General features: G+C 42.8%; 2 protein-coding genes across 2 annotated transcripts; both read left to right on the forward strand.

The window, feature by feature from the left end:
- Nucleotides 1–1,400: 1,400 nt before the first annotated feature.
- Nucleotides 1,401–14,197, forward strand: mboat1 (membrane bound O-acyltransferase domain containing 1; the record flags this gene model as incomplete). Its single annotated transcript, XM_080857538.1, has 13 exons — nt 1,401–1,487; nt 2,225–2,370; nt 2,588–2,665; nt 3,080–3,175; nt 6,676–6,731; nt 8,110–8,161; nt 8,840–9,035; nt 11,401–11,593; nt 11,940–12,047; nt 12,282–12,342; nt 12,795–12,927; nt 13,273–13,424; nt 14,080–14,197. 13 exons carry the CDS (start codon nt 1,401–1,403, stop codon nt 14,195–14,197), a joined length of 1,476 nt encoding a protein of 491 aa, XP_080713664.1.
- Nucleotides 14,198–18,722: 4,525 nt separating this feature from the next.
- LOC308380111 (uncharacterized protein) lies at nt 18,723–21,968 on the forward strand (the record flags this gene model as incomplete). The annotated part of the gene is made up of 6 exons (XM_080857386.1): nt 18,723–18,807; nt 19,557–19,754; nt 20,015–20,365; nt 20,479–20,862; nt 21,127–21,214; nt 21,476–21,968. 6 exons carry the CDS (start codon nt 18,723–18,725, stop codon nt 21,966–21,968), a joined length of 1,599 nt encoding a protein of 532 aa, XP_080713512.1.
- Nucleotides 21,969–22,205: the final 237 nt, after the last annotated feature.

Here is a 22,205-nt window from a genome sequence, read left to right on the forward strand (position 1 = left end):
TTTTTACTCAACGCCTCAATAGGTAGATCTTGCCTTCACCAAGGCAAAGGTTGGTGGTCTTAGGCCTAAAAAGTTTGGGGACCACTGATGTAGGCATATAAAGTCAAAAAGGCAACAAAACTGGGACAATTTTCTTTACACAGTTACACAGATCAGTGACTTGTTGTCTTGTTTATTTTGGCTACAAAGATGATGTGATGTCTTTAGAAAGCTAAGAAAATCCTTGTTTCATAAGTATATGAAACTCAAAATGTCCTTTGTTATTAATGTGAATGAAAATGAGTCAAATGTTACATTTTGTTTATCATTTTGGAAATTCAATTTGAATAAATTATATTTTTGAAAGCTAACATCACATTTGAATTGCCAAATAATAACATACACTCTTACTCTTATTATGCATACTTGAGTTCGGCATTTTGGCCGGCCCTCCAAAATATTTTCAGTTGCTCATTTGGCCCCCTGGGGAAAATAATTGCCCACCCCTGGTCTATGGTATAGGTTATGTGTTGTATCTAAGACACCATTTCGTTATTTGGCATCAATCTCATCAAATATCTTCATCAAATCTCTGTGTGTAGCCTATGTGTCTCTGAGTTGATGGGTGAATGTTATTCCACTGCATTCTGATCGCCGCATATTTACTTTGAAGCCTATGCAGTTGTGGGCTGATAAGCGTTTCATTGTTCGGAAGCCAACTGATCCTATGAATTGCACTGATTCATGAGTCTCTGAATACATTTTTAATATTGTTTTCTTTAACAAGAAAAATCTGCGACCTACACCGTATTTTCTTAAGAGATAGTGAAAAGACACAGTGGCATTAGAAATATCGATGATTCAAATAATGGTCTGCATTTCCACATGGGCTCAATTAGTCTACCATGTTAAGTATTTTAGTTTTAACGTGAGTTATGATGATGCCTTATGCCAACCACAACACTTGCAAATTAAACAAACACTGATTCAGTTGATAGCATTGACAGAATTATTTATTTTTTCAAGCATATTTCTGATTGATTAATTGGGCTATAAAGCATATCCGAGCGTATGCGAGCGACCAGTGTTCCCACATTGCCAAACGCAAACTTGGTACTGCACTGCAACCGACAGAGTGACGTATTTGCCCCGCCTTTGAGCGATCATGAATTCATTGAAGTTGCTGGTCAAGCCGTGTTGTGTGTGGTTGGACTGTAGTAGGCTTGGAACGTCATTCAAACAACGTCTCAGACATTTCAGCTGTGCGTCTCACCACCAGGCTACAATGTAACTTTCTTACGTTCACAAGGTCCACAGAGTTCGTTGGATAATTTTGTATTTATTTAATCCACATGGTTTTAGAAAAAAACTACTTCACTCTACTGAAATCGTGGAGCTAAACTTAAAGCGTAAAATGAAGGATGGGGGAGGAAAGTGTCACCCATAGAACCACGGGCTCTGTGCTTCTGTCTCCAGTCAGCGACATCGTTGGGGTCCCTTTGGACCAGGTAGGAAGTTTGCCTTTCGGTGTTGAAAACGTCCAATTGTCTCCTACTGCTGCGTCGAAAGATATATTGGGTCTAGAATTTCCCGAAAGTTGTTTGTGTTGGCTTTGAATAGAGTGATCTGGTCATCCTGTTGCTGTGGTGACCAAAAGTTGCTTTCATAAACATTAAGCTTATTACAGAGATGGTTTGGGATCGTGCTGTGGCTGCTAATGAGGTGTACAGGATTCATGGCATTGATGCTTCTGGGAGTCTGTTTGCTTTGGTTGCTTGATCAGTTGCATACTCATGAAAAGAGTTGTTTTTTTTGGGTGTGTGCGGGTTTATTCGCGGAGGATGCGTCACAAGCGCTATGCTTTTTGGTTTTGGCCACATGCGCTTCAGCATGACTGCAGCACTGTACATTTAACAAAATAATGACAAAAGTTCTGCATCCAGTGGAAAGACCTGGCTGTGTTTGTCCTCTGCAAAAAGATTTTTCATGCCAAGCACATCCACACAAACGCACACACTCACACTGACACAGATACACACACACACACACACACACACACACACACTTATACACACATACATACTCCCTTCTTATTATATGGGTCTTATGTATAGAGTTCCATTCAGCCATAACCTGGGAAAACCATGCTTGAGTTAGACAATAGAATTAGAGCATTCATTTAAACAGTGTGGTCTCTGTCCCCATCTCTGACCCCTCTCCCACTCGCATTTTCACTCCCTTGTAGGTGAACTTCTTAGTTTGCCAGATATTTGGGCTTGTGTTGGCCTTCTGGTTCCGTCTCTCTCTCAGCCACCGGCGTGTTGGTCCTGTGGTCCGCCATGCCGTTGTCACTCTTCTCGGCAGCTGTTTTGCCATATTCTGCTTTGGCTGGTAAGTGATCCCATTTCGATTCCACTGTGCAACGATGAAACTTTGGTAAAACACTTTCATTGCTCTGACAACAATAGATTACACATCGAAACTTGCAGTAAGCACAAAATATTAGTCCAATTGAGGTGAATGGGAATTATTTCGATACCTTTGATTGGAGGGGACGTTCTCAATGGTAATTTTTTATTCTTTTGCTCTTTCTTTTTTCTTTTTGCAGGTATGCCTCACATCTTTTCATCCTGGTTTTGGCTTGTTATGCAATCATGGTCATGGCAAGCCAACACAACATTCAGAGGTAAAGTCAACTCAAGTCAGCCTGTTCCACAACGTAGTATAAAAACACAAACACCTGTCACAACCAAAACATTTTGACGCCTGTCAAGCTGTCCAGCAGATTGCAATACACCAGTAGCACTCTGTTTTTCCATTGACGGCTATGATTAGTCAGATGGGTCTAGGTCACAGCATCCAGAAAGACCTGTCTTTCTGTTGTATCCTACTATTGGTGGAATGTGATGAATGTTGGCAAGTCACCCACATGGTATTCTCCTGTTTGTGCTGTCTATGCTTGTAGATAAAGGTAACATTGTTTTAGTGCATGTCACCAACCTGACTGTTTTGCCCGGAAGACTAAAATGTCCATATTGTTCACCTATAGAAATGTTTATAGTAGCCTTTTTAAAGACACTGTGCTGTGTTTCTCCCACAGTTATTCAATGATTGCAGCCATGGGGTACCTCACAGTGTGTCAGGTCAGCAGGGTGTTCATCTTTAACTATGGCATCCTGTCGACGGACTTCTCAGGGTGAGCTTGACCTCCCAGTGTCTGATATCATTCTGTCAAAACACACACATGCACCAGCACACAGCACACTTACACTGACACACACACACACACACACACACACACACACACACACACACACACACACACACACACACACACACACACACACACACACACACACACACACGCACACACACACATACACACACACACACACACACACACACACCGTATACTTGCTTTAGCACTGCTAGACAGCAGTTAAGTGACTTAATCCAGTTGTAGGTCAAGTCAATCCTGGGAAAATTTGAAGGGAAAGTCTAGACCATAGATAACGTCACACAGTTGTGTTTTCATCATTACCTGCTAATTTGCCCTTCATCTATGACCTCCACACATATCTGAGATATTTGTGGGCACGGTCCTGTTGATTCAGCCACTCCTGTGGTGCCTGGGTCTAACTCCTTCCTTATCAGCTGAGTTGGTGGCAGGGAGGCTCCAACACTCCCAAGAATAAACAGAAACAGAGATAAGGCCACGTCCAGTTGTGTCATTGTTTTACCTGACTGCCCTGTCTCCACTGACACAGAGCATATGCAGACACTGGAAATGTGGCACAGGCTCCTCCCTGATTTGGCATGGGCTTGGCCCTGATTTGGCATGGGCTCCTCCCTGATTTGGCGTGGGCTTGACCCTGACCCAGCGCAGACCCAGTTCTGATCTGGCACTGATCTGGTGCCGGTCTAGGCCCGAAGTGCGGCCAGACCAACTTCCCAACTCAGCCTCTCTTCGGGACTTGTCAGCCGTTTGCGCACAAGCAGCTCTTTCTGAGGAGATGGACGGGCGTCAGCTGCCTCCTATTAATCCAGTGAATAGCCAGCCCATGTGTGAGACCACTGTCACTCGCTCACAGCTCTCTCGGCGACCCTGCGTCTTCCCACGCTCTTTCAGCGCTGGCTCCCTGTACTACGAACACAGACAGGCCTGCATTTTAATTCCTTTCCCTTCGAGGACTGTCCCCTGCTGAACTTTGAACGAAGCTCGGTTGAACCGACTGGGAAATTATAGGAAAGAAGGAGTGCTTTAGAGTCAGTTAATGTAATAAAGAGAGCTTCTCAAGGGATGGTAGAACAGTCATTCCCTGACTGAAGGGCTCTTTGTATGAATGTGGCACTTCCTGGCATCATGTTAAAGTCGTCTCGGGTAAGATATTCTACCCTATCTACTCCTAATGAGGTGATTGTCGCCTTGGTTCACTGCCTCTTCTGTACGTGTGTGTGTGTGTGTGTGTGTGTGTAAATAATTGAAAATGAACCTCATATCGTAACACATTCATTATCAAGTGATGTGTATTCATACAATCTGTTTGGGCAACTGTTGCAAACATTACTGATGTTGCAAAACTGCTTTGCCCTGGACGACAGCGTCAGGGATTCCCCGAAGGCTTGGCAGAGAGGGCAGGGCTTGCCTTTTCCAGAATTAGTCTAATTTTCTGGAAATGTTCCCAGTCCAGTTTCTCTATGAAAAAAAATGACGTGGATGGTGTCCTTAGAGTGTGTACGTGGGACCTTCTCATTTGTTTCTGCTTGTGCCTTTAAAGGTTGTTCTCGGAACCCCCTCAGCACATTTTCGAGTTCTGAAAAGCAATTTTTTTAAGGTCTGGGCAGAACGTAGACAGTACACTGACACAGTTCTAGATGGCACCTTTCTTCAGAGAGTTCCACCACCAACCATTAACCCTTAAGGGTCATATGATTTTCAAGAAGCTGATATGCAGACTGATCATGAGTGTTTGTAAAGTGAGATAGACTGATGTCACTTTGACGTGTTTGGTGTCATAAACCGCCTGTGTTTCCTGCCCGGGGCATGCCAGAGACAATAGTGATGACTCAACTTCAGCTCGGGTCTTTCTCTATGGCGTTCCTGGCGAAGCCAGCCCAGACCTGGCATCATAAGCCAATGCTGGACGCAGCCCTGGTCACGTGACTGAGCAAAGTGCAACAGTGGCACAAAGTGGCCAGTATCTTTGCCAAAACAGAGGACATTCTTTCCACGTAGGCCTGAATGAAACAAGTACACAGTGATTGTCGCTTCACTGAGGCCACAGTACCAAGCGCGGAAAGCCCTTCTCTTTGGGAGGCTCTGTTTAAGAGGAAGGGTATTTCCAGTAGAAATTAAATTTGTTAGCCTTGCGTTTGAGAACTGGACACTGTCTCAACTCATAGGAAATACAGACATGGCACTCAAACAGAAATATCTATTTAGTGTGAACACCAGCCAGACACACTCTTACAAAGGAGGATATATGAAATCACTGAAGCGGTGTGTAGAAAGTGGGATGTTTTTTCCCCATGGTGTCTGAACTCTGTGACGTTATGTCTGTGAGTAATTGATGTCAATTGCATGTCTGGTCATGGAGGTTCTTCCAGAACAAAGCGTTTAATCTTTTAGTCTCCATTTCCACATCCTGTGGCTCTGAAAGCAGCTAATAGGTGCACTCTAGTCACGTTCACTTCCTAATTATTTTCAAGAAGATGCTCACACACAGATCTTAGTGTAAGATCATCAAAGAGATTGACACAAGGAATGACTAGATAATAATACATCAGTTAAGGGGTAGGCTCTCTTTAAAGGAAGCAAGTGTTCAGGATGCCTTGGTTGAATAACTTGAATAAATGTGTTCAATTATAATGTTTTGACTTGAATGCAGCATTTAGTGGAATCTGTGTTCCCCAACCAACATTAGCCATTCAACCCTAACCTTTTCGCATCCATCACTCATCATATGCACTGTCTTGGCTACAACACTTGATGGACCGGTACATTTTCTTGCTGAGGTGCATTTCCTGACCATGATGTTGTTGAATTATGGTAGGGAGGTTTCATCTGAAATAGCCAGAATGTTAAGTGGTGATTAGGTGCCTGCTTGTTGTGATTGATTGGATCACAGAAACCAGTTTGTTTCCAGTTTGTTGCCCTCCACCCCTCTTCATTACAGTGTCATGAGACGGTCACATACCCTGGACTTTTTCCTTTGCTGAATATCCTGTATCGATAACAACCCAAATCTCTAACTACCCAAATGTTTAGACCAGGGGTGGGCAATTAATTTCTCCAAGGGGCCATATGATATAGTGGGACTGTTGTGGAGGGCCCGACATAAAGGCTGAACTCAATTCAGCATGAAAAATGTGCATGTTTTTGCAGTATTAAAGGTGTGCCAAGACGACCAGTATACATGACACACACACACACACACACACACGAGAGCAAGCTTGCAATGCAAAGTATAAGTATACTAATTAAAAGTAATAACGTTTGAACGTATTAACGTTTGATTCCTAATTTACCATTGACCTCCGCGGGCCGGTCAGGGACGGTCAAGAGGCCGCAAATGGCCCTGGGGCTGCACTTTGCACAGGTCTGGTTTAGACAGTATCACCAAACATTAGAAAGAGGTGATCAGATTTAGCATCTTTCAGCCGTTTCTTAAGGTCACAAAATGCCTTCTTTTCCAGGCCTCTGATGATAGTCACACAGAAGATCACCACCCTCGCATTTCAGGTGCATGATGGTAAGGACATTGCAGTACCAAATGTAATACTCAAAGGCCCACCACTTCAAGACACATCTTTCATGTTAATGTATTTGTTATCTGTCCCTACATGTACATGTGTATAGGTTTCTGTTCTGTGACAGTGGCACGCAAACGTTTGGGGAACCCTTGCTCAAAATAGCTAGCAGCTTGTAACAATGATATTTGAATATAAAATCACAGAATGAATGTATTGAAATTAAAATGCTATTGTTCAATAGCATCTTTTAAACTTTGAACACAGATTTCAGCGCCTACTAACACCTTTCTTTGGTAAGCATCACAGCTTGCAAATGCTTTTTGTGGCCAGCTAATGAGTCTTTCAATTCTTGTTTGGGGTACTTTTGCCCATTCTTCCTTGCGAAAGGCTTCTAGTTTTGTGAGATTCTTGGGCTGTCCTGTGTGCACTGCTGTTTTGAGGTGTATCCACACCTCCAATTTGTGGTGAGAATGCAGTAATGTTTTTTTTTCTGATGAGACTTCCATGAAATTCATATTTGTGCAGGTGTTGTTGCACAGTAAAACAGTGCACCTCCAAGCCAGAGTCTGCTAAATCTACCTGAAGGTCTTCAGTCAGAGGGGTTTTGATTTGCCTTTCTAGCAAACCTCTCTGAATGTTTTCTTGCTCTTCTAGACCTCTACTTGACCTAAACCTTTCCTGTTAGCTGTCTTTTCTTAATTACATTACGAACTGAGGAAACGGCTACTGGAAAATGCTTTACAGTCTTCATATAGCCTTCTCCTGCTTTGTCTGAGTGTCAGAGGGCTGATTTTTTGGGACACGGTTTAAGGAGTCTGAGTATTCATAAAGCTCACCTGGCCTTTACTACAGCGATTGTGAACCAGCCATAGCCCTAACAAGAGAATTAAAGAGCATGCTGCTCCTTACCCCTTTTTTCATTCTGTACAAAATAAGAAAACATGCAAAAAACACGAATCTTGATTACAATGTTGAAAATAATGTTTCATCTTTGATTTTATGCCTTTTGGAGATCAGTTCATCTTCTACTCACTTAACTATTCACAGAATTTTTGACCAACAGAAAATTTGACCAGGGGTGCCCAGACTTTTTACATGCCACTGTGTCTATGTGTATATACACTGTGTCTGTGTGTATATATTTCTATGTATTAATACTTAGTTCATATAATACTTTATGTAGATATATTGGATTTATCTATGATGTATTGTTTATGTGATATTGTTATTTTTAATGTTCTAACTGTTAAAATATGTTTCGTAAGTTGCTTTGGATAAACGTGTCTGCCAAACAACTTCACCTTAACACACAATTCCTATATGTATATTGTATTGATATTGGATGTGGCCCTGAAGTTACATCTTCTGTGTTATCAGGCATGTGTAAAGAAGAGACACTAACACCAGAGCAAAAAGACCAGGCTGTAGTGTAAGTATTTCACATGGTACATTTGGATTTTTATGAACAATCGAAAAATATATGGAAATATATAGAAAAATGTCTGGATGTATACGGTATAGAAATGTTTAATTTGTTTTTTAATACAAACAGTTGTGTCTTAAACTGACTTATAAAGTGGTGTTTTAAATTAATTAGAGCATATTTTGCCTTTAACCATGAATGCACTTGGTGGATTTCAAGGGGTAGATTATAAACAGTTAGCAGTAACGTGACCGGTTACTTTGAATGATAGTTTAGTCTGGGTAAAAAGCGCTACACTTTGAATGCTGCTCACCCAAAATGGATTTGAATGTACTTATCTGAGGTAATCTGGTCAGCAGCATAACCTAAGAGTCATTAAGCTTCTAATCAAAACACCACAGTACAGAGCCAAATTATACCTGTACAAACAGTGATATACTGCAGAGGATAGCATCTTTTTCCTTACCTGTATGTGAAGCTGTTATTAGAGGTTGTTTACAGACCATAAAGCTTTCACTGAAATTGTTCTGTCAGGATCAAGAAGTGTTTCCTCCCATGGAAGTCCAAATGCAAGCAAATATGTGTGTGTGGTTGAAACAAGCAGTGAATTCTTTCAGGTGGCGTGGGCTGGGTATTGCCTGTTTGGGCTTTAAACACAGCTGAAATGGGGTTTTTCTCACCCAGATCCAAACCTTCGCTGCTGCAGTACCTGAGCTACAACCTTAACTTCTTCAGTGTGCTGGTGGGACCCTGCAGCAACTATAAGGACTATGTGGCCTTCATCGAGGGCAGGCACCTCCAGCACAGGCTGCGGAGGCCGGGGGCTCAGGGCATGTCTGTGCAGAACGGCTGGGACAAGATGCCCTCGCCCTCGCCAGTGGTGAGACAATAGCACATTCAGCAGGAGAACAGCTATTGTCGCGCGCACACACACACACACACACACACACACACACACACACACACACACACACACACAAAACCCTTAACCTGAGTCTTGCGCTACCTTAATAATGGCACTCAACAATCAAACATAGTGTCATAAATTCTCACTGGCGTGGTAGAGATAAGCAGTTTTGTCATTTAGCAGATTCAGACTGTTAACCTTATTGACCTAAATTCCCTTATGGTTATGTATGGAATCAGATCAATGCCATAAATATTTTGTAATCTGTAATATAGATTTTGCATCTGTAATATAGATTTTGTATAGTGAAACCATACACTTTCAAAACCTATCTACAGATACGGATTTCAAATACGAAATGTATCTACACTTTCAAAAACTATCTTCACTTTTAAAATCTATTTACAGATACGGATTTCAAATACGAAATGTATCTACACTTTCAAAAACTATCTACACTTTCAAAATCTATCTGCAGATACGGATTTCAGTTACGCATTACAGATTTCTGTTACGAATTACAAAATCTTTTTGGCACTGTCTTTACTTCCTTTCTAAAGAGCCAATCAGCGCTTTTGGCAGATTTTCTAAATCGCCAATCAATACATTGCATCCTTTACTGACTAGCCAATCAGCGCTAGCTTGCTGGTAACTGGGGAAAGTTGAGTGAAACGGTGTATGCAGGCAGCAGTCATGGATCAGAGACCGAGAAATGGCACAAGTAAGAAGTCCTATATTTGGAGTTGTTAATAAAGTTATTGTAAAACGCACAATCAAAGTCAGTGGTTTTCACTCCACACTTCGTTCCACCTGTTTCAAAGATCCTTGTCGTTGTATGGAAGATATTAGGATCTGCTTTGGTAGCTAACGAAAGCTAACGTTAACATTTTCGTGACAGATCTCCTATTCACAGCATTCATATGACCCATTATCACGATGAGAACATTTAGCAGACAGACTGCTATTGTCTTGTTCTCCAGACACATGCTAAGTGATGATGGGAGTATACCGTTAAGTGCATATGCATCCTCAACAACTGGATAATGACCAGCCTGATTTCAAAACCACCTTGCAATGTCATTTTCGTTTCTTTTCATGGCACTTTGGGGCAGCCTAGTTGTAACCATTTTCTGAAGTCCTTGAAAACGCTTTATTGTGTATTTTTTGTGGAAGCGAGTTTTCTAGCGTCTCAGTGGAAGAGATATATGAGGCAGCAAGCTGGAGTTCTCGTCACACTTTCATTAGATTGTATTTGTTAGATGTGGTTGAGACCAATTTCTTAGTTACAATGCGTTCTGCAGCCAAGCGATCTCTGAATCGCCAGAGCCTAAGATTAACTTAATAGTACAGGTGTTCATCAGCCCTTTGGGCCAGACATAAGGCATGCTTGTGTAACTTCCCCCACAGCGTTCGTACACCGAATTTTATTCAAACCGTGCGGGGGAGACCCCAGATCTCTCCCTAGGCCGAGTGGTGGCAGATTTACCTTATAATTATTGAATAATGAGCGGGCCAGCAGTTGCCAGCAAGCTAGCGCTGATTGGCTAGTCAGTAAAGGATACAATGTGTTGATTGGCGCTTAAGAAAATCTGCCAAAAGCGCTGATTGGCTCTTTAGAAAGGAAGTAAAGACAGTGCCAAAAAGATTTTGTAATTCGTAACAGAAATCCGTAATGCGTAACTGAAATCCGTATCTGCAGATAGATTTTGAAAGTGTAGATAGTTTTTGAAAGTGTAGATACATTTCGTATTTGAAATCTGTATCTGTAAATAGATTTTGAAAGTGAAGATAGTTTTTGAAAGTGTAGATACATTTCGTATTTGAAATCTGTATCTGTAGATAGGTTTTGAAAGTGTAGATGGTTTCACAGATACTAAATCTATATTACAGATGCAAAATCTATATTACAGATTACAAAATATTTATGGCATTGATCTGATTCCATAGTTATGGGCACTGTTGCCCAGCTTGTGGGTGTCCTTTTGGCTACTTTTTTATTACAAATCTGAGACATTTATGTCACCATATAATGCTCATTAAATGTGTTCACTCTCAAGAAAACATAAACTACCATCTGAGAGCTGTCACAGAGAGGCAGTATTTTACATTCAGTGAACTATTCGTCGGCCTTCAAATGAAAAATCAGTGATGTCAGTTTTTAACCTACTTAATTGAAATAACCCCATCCATGTCATTCTTTAAAGGAAATCAAATTAAATAAACTGTTGTGTTGAGTGTGTTATAAGGGTTGTGTTGACTGTTATGAGGGTTGTGTTGTGTGTGTAATGAGGGTTGAGTGTGTTATGAGGGTTGTGTTGAGTATGTTTTTTCCCTGCAGGGCGCTGTGGTCCATAAGCTGCTCATCTGTGCTGGATGTCTGGTAGTGTTCTTCAGCGTCACCAAAGCGTTCCCCATCGCCTATAACATAGACCCCCACTTCATCACTGAGACACCCTTCCCCACCAGGCTGGCGTACGCGTTTGTGTCCATACAGGCTGCCAGGCCCAAGTTTTACTTTGCCTGGACATTAGGTATGTGATTTACACTAATGAGAAACTAATGAGGAGTCAAACACTAAAGAAGGTCATGACCTTTCAAATACTTGTCTTTTGAAGCGATTTGAGGCCTTGGAAACCATTGTTCCCTTGAAGTATTAGCATGTCACCTACACTAGTTTATCTACTTTATAGGATAAAGATTTACCGCTCAAAGTTGTCTTTGTTCAGTCAGTGCATATATTTAAAGTGCAGATATGTCAACAGTATTTGGAGCAGTATTTATGATGCAAATGAAATGCCTTGCATGAATGGAAATGACTTGCCTGTATTACTTTGTTCTATTTCCACTGTAATGTTTGCTTGGCATTTTTTCCCCCAGCGGATGCCGTCCACAATGCAGCGGGTTATGGCATTAAGGGTCTTAATGAGAAGGGCGAAGTGTCCTGGGACCTCATTTCCAATATTCATATTTGGGAAATTGAGGCAAGTAAACAGAAAATATTATGGTGGGTTTTGTTTTTTTTCAAACATGCTGACATTTTCTGCGTGAGATGTGGTCATATACTTCTTGACTAAGTTGAGTAAGTGAATTTAACTAATATTGACAGCTTTATTGAGCACAACATGTCTAAACACCAGCACAAGTGATATGATCATCCACCTAAGCCTAAGATAAATTGATGCCCACTTAACTGATCTGGTCTTTGTTTCCTGCAGACAGCGACCAGTTTTAAAAAGTTCATTGACAACTGGAACATTCAGACGGGGATTTGGCTGAAATTGTGAGACTTTTCTTTGATTGCTCGTTGATGGAGTATTGGATAAGAAACACAATAATGCTTTCAGACAATATGCAGTAATGTAGTGGTAGGATGGTGGAAGATCACTTTTTCCTTATGTCATTATATTATATGTATAAGAATTCTCGTATAGTAATTTTCTGTGTTTTTGTTAAATCAATTATATTTTTCGAACATTAGAAAAAATAATCAGAACACTGTAATACTATACTACACTTACTATACTATATACTGTATAAATGTCTAAATACTGCATCTTTCAAAATTCAGATGTGCATTGACATTACCTGAGTGCAATAAACTACTTGCTGAACCTATTCAATCATATTAAGTCATGCCACAGTGTCAGCATGTGTAGGAAGCTAAAAGGAACCCAACGTCCATGGCCTCTGTTGTTAATGTTAGCTATTTATGTCTCTTGTCCTCCTCTAAAGTGTGTGCTATGACCGTGCGTCCCGGTACCGTACGGCTCTGACGTTCGTGCTGTCTGCGCTGTGGCACGGCGTCTACCCAGGATACTACTTCACCTTCCTCACCGCCATCCCAATCACAATGGCCGCCCGTGCCGTGAGTCTCTGCTCTCCTGCCATTGGCCATAATGGGGCTACAGTCCTACCACAGCCATAGAGTAGAATGGAATTAAATGGAATAGAACACACAGCTCATTCTTCAGAATGTTAGCCTGGCCTTATTCTGTCATGTAGTCCAGCCCACACACTTCCTTGTTCATGTGGCTTCACCCACACCATGTTTACAATTAGCCCACGCTGATACACAGACACACACGGACACACAGACACACACATTACCATCTCATTTAGCTTGATTCACATTGCTTTCTTCTGTCATTCAGGGGTCATCCCACCCTGACTACTCTTTGTGTTCCCCCCTCCCCCCCCTTCCCCCCTCCAGATGCGCAAGAGTGCGCGACATCACTTCCTGTCTTTCCGCGCGCTCAAGCTGAGCTATGACGGGGTGACGTGGGCCGCCACCCAGCTCACCATCTGCTACACCGTCATGCCCTTCCTGCTGCTGGCAGTAGAACCCACAATGCAATACTACAGGTGTGCTCCATCTCAGCCAGTTCTCATAGTGCACTACACTAAACTATGCTATAGAGGACAGCATAGTACACTACACTAAACTATGCTATAGTGGACAGCTCAGTCACTTTGCACTGTACCCTACAGTTACTCAGTACTACAGATGAAGGCCCTGTGCCATAACATCCACTGCACACAGTACACTAAACCGCAGGACTACAGGTGATGGCTCTGTTACATCTCAACCATTGCACACAGTACACTTAACCTCAGTACTACAGGTGAGGGCCCTGTAACATCTCAACCACTGCACTCAGTACGCTGCAGTAAACCTGTTCATCTCAGCTACTGCACTCAGTACACTAAACTGCCAGTATACTGTGCACTGGACTAGATAGTAAGGCGTTTGCATGTTTGAGTACAAAGTATTCAGACACAGTGCCTGTTATTTAAGAGGCAGGTTTTTCAGATAAAATACACAAAGTCACACACTCTCTTTCTCACACACACTACCTGTCTTTCTCTCTATTTCTTTCACTCTCTCTCTCTCTCACGCCCTCTTTGTTTATCTCCCTTTCAGCTGAACTCCCCCTTTCTCCCACAGCGAGCGTTGCTTCAGTCTAAACTCTCTCTTCTCTCTCTCTCTCTCTCTCTCTCTTCTTTTCATCCCCTTCAGGTCAATGTACTTTCATGTGCACATCATCAGTGTGCTGCTCGCACTCTCTCTGCCCGGCAGATCCAGAGGCCCCAGAACCCAGCCTCACAACCTCAACAACAACGTGAAAGAAGACTGACGTGCTCCTTTGCTGGACCAGTGTGTGTGTGTGTGTGTGTGTGTGTGTGTGTGTGTGTGTGTGTGTGTGTGTGTGTGTGTGTGTGTGTGTGTGTGTGTGTGTGTGTGTGTGAGTGTGTGTGTGTGTGTGTGTGTGTGTGTGTGCAGAAAGAGCAAGGGGCAGGATTGGACAAAGGTCCCTCTGTCTGAACACAACAAAGAATGCTCAGCAAGGCCAGCACCCGCTGGCTGGGCGGCCCTGAGTAGCACAAGCACACACACACACACATAGACACACATACACATACACACACACACACACACAAATACCCAACAACACACACGCAAACTCACACACAAACACACGCAGAAATACCCTATGAACACACACACAGACATGCACAAGCACACACAGAAATTCCCAGTGAACATGCACACACATGCAAACACAGACACAGGCACAGGCACACATATACCCAAACACACACACAAACACACACATTCTATTGTACATACCAATTCTCTCATACAGAAACACAACCCTTTCCACATACACTTACTGTCATGTGTGCAGTCTCTCTCTCTCTCTCTCTCTCTCTCTCTCTCTCTCTCTCTCTCTCTCTCTCTCACACACACACACAAACACAACACATGCACTCACTGTAAAATACAAATGTGTTAATGTGAGCACACATACACTCCACCCATGGAGTAATGTTTGTGCTCAACCCGTGTCCATTTGCCCAAGAGCACACATTATCACTGAGTGATGGGCTGGTCACAGACTAGCGGGAGCGTGGGTGGGGGCAGGGTGGGGTCGACGTGATACTGAACACTGTTTCTCTGAGCCAAAGGAGCTTGACAAACATCACCGCATAGGTCAGGGTTCAAATCACTGAATCCACTGTACTGTCAGTGCCCTCCCTCTGCATCCAGGTCACTGGGAGATTGGTCACTTGGCCACACTTTTACTAGTGAATTAATGCTAGCTACCCTCGTCTAGGGTGTTATGTCTGTGTTCGTAAATAGTACTGTTGATGGTCTGGGTGCTGGTTGAGTCTGATATAAATGTAATACCTCTGAGTGAGTAACTATTTATTTGAGCATTACACTGTATTTGAAGAAGGGCTGGCACAGGGCATGAAGGATCTGTCTTTTTCCTTCACGTGACTGTTCACTGGGGTCGCCATAGGGGTGGACCCTGCCCCCAACCAACCATGTTGTGTTTCTGAATTTTATTGTGTTTTTTCTCTCTCAGAAATGCCTCTTTTGAGTTTAAATCTATGAATGAATGAATGAATGTGTGTTTTTTTGTTTTTACCAGCTAATAATGCTACAAGTGTGTGCGCTCCTGATTTGTTAGAAAGGAGAATATTGTATGGGTGTGATGACAATAAACTAAATTAACAATGCACTTTCAAATGGTTGAATACAAAATTACTACACACCTCTTGGTGCATTGTTTTCTTTTAAGATTCATCGAATGTAATGTCTATTTTTATTTTTAGTCTTAACTAGCAAGATAACTACCTACAAGCCATGCAAAATCCTTGCAACAGTGCAGTTGGTCCTGATTGTTAGCATCTTATTGTCTGGGAATTCCCTGCCCCTTCACTGCATTCCATTTGCTCAGTTAGTCTGGCCAACTACTCATTAGCGATCCACTTCACTCACGTAATTGGACACGCCTTTAACCAATCAGACCAACGATACTATACAATGATACAACGATCGGTAATAAAGCAAACACATATTTTTTCTGTATGAATTGTTCCAGGGCAAGTTTCTGTTCTGTTTTCAAAGAAAACTTGCCTTATCGAAGTTTTGCGGTGCTTCAGCGGCCACCATGTCCAATGTTTAAAAACTCTCCGTGCAGTAGATTTTGTAACGTAGCCGTGGTAAGTTTAAATCCACCAATGGCGCGCCAGGTAGCCAAAAGCCAGTTTGTGATTGGCTCCAAGGATTCTGGAAATCTTGAAATGAACGGCTATCCGAAGTTGGCCAGACCCACTGCAGAGGCAAAATCAATTTGGCCGGAAGAAGTGGGGCGGGACTTCCCAGACTAAGCATCTTACATTTTTGCGTGGGGTTCTGACCCAAACCACAGAACTACATAATGCATAGCCAGGATGGCCCTTGGGAACATCAGGTGTGTCTATCTCTCTTTCACATGACCATGTACCCTCAAAATGAATTTGAAGATGAGGCCCAAATTTGTTACCTATAACGAAATACCTTAAGAAGTGGTGAATTCCTGCATACTATTTTGATATAAGTTGCGGGTCATTCATGAAAGAGACTCTGACCTTCACTTCTTTCCTTAAGGAAAGCATTCAATTCATAAGTTGCACATGAGGAAATTGCCCCAAAGCTTGCTGGTATATTCCTGCATGTTTCTTTTCTATATGCTAACTGGAGCGTGATTCAGCTTCACAGACTCTTGGTGTGAAAAAGCTATGACGCAGGCCTTCTTTTTGTGTTTACGTCTTATCATGCATCCTCCATTACTCTGTGATGTCCAGATTAGGGTTTCTCAATCCTGTTCAATGTTCCTGTCCTCTCATTTTAAATTCTCCAGGCTGGTTTTTTTCTTCTCTCAATCACCACTAGATGGCAGTGTGGAGGTACTCTAAACTTTAGAGTAAACAAAAACTTTTAGAGTCTAAAGGATAATTACCTATCTTTAAAAAATATTTGTATAGCATGTAGGCCTACTAAAGCAAATATGCTAAATGGAGCATGAACAGCTGACACTAACAACTTTGGAAATAGCAATATTCACTGCAAAGTCACTGCATATGGATTAAATCAGGTTTGACACAAATGTGTCCTTTTTGTTTGTTTTTGATCATCTGTACTGGTAGGACAAATGGCTGTCATTCTATTCAATGGTCAGTTGATGAACAACTGCCAACACTATGGAATTAAACTAGTTTAAATAGCCTTAAGTGTAGCTATAACTAGTCTACAAACCTTTGTAAAACAAAGACTGGTCATGCAGGCAGAATGGGGCACATCAGAGGATTATGCTTGGCTGACCTGTGGCCTGAGACAGATTAAAAACCCTCTTTCTTTTCTTTACATTCGGAGCACGTCTCCCACAGGAAGACAGAAAGCTTGCGTGGGCTTCTGACTGTGCTACCTCCACTATGGCAGCTGAGACTACTGACAAAAATACAGAGACTACTGAGCACTGGGGAAATGTGAGGTAACATGTCCTGAATCTATACAGGATTTACGTCAAGGGTGCAGTCACTTCCTGTGATGGAGCATTCAACTCCAGTTCAGACAATTCAAGAGTTAACGTGGAACTTTGAAAGTCATTTTTCAGATAAGTTGTTCAAGAAAGTAGTGGTAGCACAGGTTCGCCATAGTGCTGTACAGCACAAGTTGAGGCTTGCGTTGCACAATAAAAATGATCTTACAGCAAAGAGTGTGACGTGTTAAAGACCCCCTTCAGGGTGCGCCTCACTGGCCCTGATGACGCCATGTTGGCACACCTCCATTACGAGGCTGAGTCAGTTAGGTTTTTTAAAATTGTATTTGAATGATTCTTTATTAAAAGGAAGTCAGCAGTCACCCTTCTTGTAACCTAGTCAGTGTGGGGCGTATGTTTAGTCTGCAACTTTATGAAATCATAAACTGATTAGAGTTACTGACCAGAATCAAACCTGGGTCAACTGCTTGAAAGGAAGCAACACTCACTGGACCACCAATTCTCTTGTATACCAGGGGCTGCAGACTAACCACTATTGACACCGATCACGGAATTCTGTACCCATAATGCCAATCTTACCGCTGTACCAAAACTCAGTTGGTTCTGTTGTACACCTTAAGGGTCGAGGTGTGTGTCAACGTTGCTGTTGTCACATTAGGAAGCAAAAGAGAAAGTTCATGGGAAACAAAGAGCATCTTTATTTAGGCTTCTGTTTACACTGTGTGCGAGGCTTTGTCATAAAGTAATCACAGGTGTGTCGCATATGGATTTTCACTGTCATACAAAACATCACTGTCATAAAACTTACACGCATACAAACTTCACAAGTCTCAGCACATTTCAGCTTCTATGGGTGAATAAGCGCTTCTGCAGAATTAAGTCTTCAAGATCCCGCACCAGCATGACCGCATCTGACACTTGATGTCACTGCAAACTTGTTTGTGTTCACTCACAAGTTGGCTTCTGTTCTCTTCCCTACAGTGGCTGTTGACCCTGGCACTGTTGTCAGTATTAACAGGACTGAGACATCAGAGTCAAAATGTACGGTGTGTGTTGGAGGGGACGACAAGAGGTTTTGCCAGCCAGGGGCAGTCCTGAGAGACGCCGGCAGTGTCTCCGTGACATTCACCTGCACAGAACCCTGGGATGTCTTAATTGTGACCATGGAGGTTATTGGTGGCCTTAAAAAGGTGTTTTCTTCCAGGAAGCTGAGTATCTTATCGGAAGACCAAATAGCCCAATATCAATAGTGTTCGACATTTTGCAAAGGCCTTAAAGTTAAACGTTTCTTTTGAAGTTTTAAATCCTTATTTATTCTGTGTTTAACATGATGAAAGAACTTCCGCAAGTTTTCAGGGCAGCCTGCTTTATGTTTTTGTTTGGAATATTTGCATCCCCTGTCTGGAGTTTAACAGGTAAGCGATGATTAACTTTTATATTAACTTTTATAACGTAGTGCCTATTTCTAATATATCCAAGCTGCTCACATAGTCCTTGATATCTCTACATAGGAAATGTACAGATGTTAAAATAGCAAAAATAACATTATTGGTTATCTGAAAGCCAGTAATGTGAACCTATGCCGATTTCTAAGATGTCCACCCAGCATATAGAACCAGAGCTGCTGACCTATTCTATTCAGAACTCCTAAGGCCTTCAACCTTAACTCGCTATGTATAATTTTGGTTGTAGTCATTAATTTAATTATTAATTTGAGTTCCAAATGGATAGTGATGTATATTTTATAACACTGATATACCAGATTGATTTGTGAGACTGATATGTGAATGATCTTTCTTTTGACCACTATGGTAGACTCTGATTGATCTGCTATTGTGTTGATTGGTTGATGCCTGTCCAATCGGGTGAGGCAAAAATAAGGAGGCAAAGAAGGGAGTACATGGCATCTTTATTTTAGCTTTTGTTTTCACTGTGAGGGAGGCTTTGTCATAAAGTAATCACAGAGGTGTCGCATATGAATTATCACTGTCATACAACTTAAACTCATACAAACTTCTCAAGTCTCAGCATGTAGCAGAATTAAGTCTTCCAGATCCCGTACCAGCATGGCCGCATCTCACACTTGATGTCACTGTAAACTTAAGCCTGCTGTGTTTTGTGTTGTTCCTAACTCACAAGATGTCTCCTGTTCTCTCCCCTGCAGTGGCTGTTTACCCTGGCACTGTGGTCAGTATTAACAGGACTGATACATCAAAATCAAAATGTACGGTGTGTGTTGGAGGGGACGACAAGAGTTTTTGCCAGCCAGGGGCAGTCCTGAGAGATGCCGGCAGTGTCTCCGTGACATTCACCTGCACAGAACCCTGGGATGTCTTCACTGTGGAGATCATGAAAGTTATTGGTGAGTGGATTTAGCATCCTGGTGTGCTGGCCGTTGTGCTCATTTGTATTCAGTGAAAACGATATAAAACCAAGCAATGAATTATTGCAGTAAATATATTTTGCAGTAAAATGTGTTTAATAAAGATGAAGTGTAGGCCACTTGTTTCACGCTAATGTTGACCTCCACAGAAGTACTTAACTTAGTATAAGGTGTAAGACAATAACTGCTTTCAGTAGCAACTACTTAAGCAGATACCCCGTGCCTCATTGTTTTTTTAGAATGTAAAACAAAGCCCTGCAGGCATACCGTCCTGCCAGTGGATTCCCTCTCTGTCTTTAACCGGACGTTCCACTGGTGTCTGAGGGCTCCTGTCAGGATGACGTTCCACGTGGATTTCAGCAAGAAGGGCCTGACGCAGATTCCCCCCTCAGACACTTGTCCCGACGAGCACACATTCAAACTCGTCGCTCTGGAGACGACGAAGAACGTCCACCTCGGGTCGTTTTGTGCGATAGGCACCATCAACAGGGTCCAAATCCTGAATGGTGGAAAGGTGGTCCTTAAAGTGCCTGGCAGGAAGAAGCTGGAGCCCCAAGCTTTCGATGTGTTTTGGGGAGAAGACATCAAATGTGAGTGAGAGGGTGTAAAATAAACTTCCTAATGTGTTCATGTTAGATCTTTAAGGTCTTAAGTGCTGTTTATTATGCATTCTCTGGTTTATAAATGTCCCTGTGTGCTCCAGCGCTCGCCGTTGTCAGTGTAGACCTGCCGAAGGGGCAGTCAACGCAGGAGTTCTTCTCCCCAAACTATCCTTTGAGTTTCCCAGACGACGACCTCATGACGTGGAATTTTAGCGTGCCCGATAACTATAAAACCAAGGTGAAGTTCCTGCACCACATGGAGCCGCGGTGTTTGAATAATGAGCCCGGCGTGGAGTATGAGTACGAGCACAAGCAAGATCTCGCCATGGTGGTGAAGAGGCTGTCGGACACACAGCCAACGGTGAAGGAGGGTCCCTTCAAGCTCTCGCTGCGGAACTGCGAGATGGACCAGGTGCGCACGCGGGCGGAAGCGCTAGGCCTGGCGCTGCACTTCAGTGTCTCCTCCATCAGGACTGGAAGCGAAGGTGTGTTATCTCTCTCTTCCATAGGCCTGTCTTTCCTTAAGTGATGTTGCACTGTCAGGGTTGGGGAGTAACTAGTAACATGGCACAGAGTTACGTGATTTGATTACAAAATAAATGTTTAAATCTGTTACAGTTACTGAGAATAAAGTATGTAATTCAATAAAATTACAGTAACTTTTCAAAAAGTTGTTGATTACAAATGTGTTCTATTCAAATATATTATTTTGTCTATGAAGTGGCCTGTGTGTGATGTGTGCTCCACAGGAATCACCCTTCCCGTCATCCTGGGTGTGGTGGGAGCTCTGCTTCTGGGGATGATTAGCGCTTCGGTGGCAGTCTGTGTTGTTATCAGGTGAGGACCTCTACTGCATATAAATGAGCTTTGCAGACATTAAGATAAAAATGTTTACATAACTGCATCACTACTTGCGGTTGTAAGTTATATCGTATGGATATCTATGGATCTGTAATACATAGTCATAGTCATAGTCATCCGTAAATAATACCTTTCCTTTGCACTTACGGTAAGATGCTTAGTGTATTTCATTGTGACCATGAAGTTATATTTAATCGCATCTAACCTCATGAAATACTCATGTTGAATGCTGAGCAGGAAGAAGAAGAAGCAGATGGCCCACGAGGTGTCCATCTACAACCCCAACGGCCACAGCTTCCTGCCAGGCCTCCACGGGATGCCCAAAACCATTGAGGACGATGACTCACACATCTACGACTCCATCGATGACACACTGGTATACAGCCACCTTCTACGTGATGAACTGGACATGGACCAGTACGGGGCACTGGGCGTGGATACCTACCAGCCCTTCAATGGGCCCACCGAGACCACAGCCCTCAAAGACACTAACCCCCTTAAGGAGCCCAGCGGGGAGGGGGAGATGGAGGTGGGAGAGTACAGGCCATTCATAACCCCCACTGAGTCCGCACCGCCAGCTTTCGAAACAGACACCTCTCAGGAGGACACAAACTCTCCGAAAGATCTGAGACTGGTGGAGAATGACCTTTACTCGGTGGGCAGAGATGGGGAGCGCTCTCCTACACCCCTCACTCCGTGCTCAGAAGCCCTGCAGGCCCCAGTCTTTTGACAAAGCTGACTGGGGGACTGAGAGCGAGACTCAGAGTGTGGGGATGAAACGGGCCTTTTGCTCTCTGTTCGCGGGGTTAACGTCACAGTGCGTTGAGTCACGTTGGAAACTGCGTGTACGCAGGAAACTTGAGAAGGCGAGCGCGCATGTCTGGGCGGGCCACCTTTGTGAGATTCGACAAGTCACCGAGATTTTTTTTTTATTGTTTGGCCTGGGGAGTTTTCTAGCTTGATAAAA

This window comes from Sprattus sprattus (assembly GCF_963457725.1).
Source record: "Sprattus sprattus genome assembly, chromosome: 19".
Taxonomy (NCBI): Eukaryota; Metazoa; Chordata; class Actinopteri; order Clupeiformes; family Clupeidae; genus Sprattus; species Sprattus sprattus.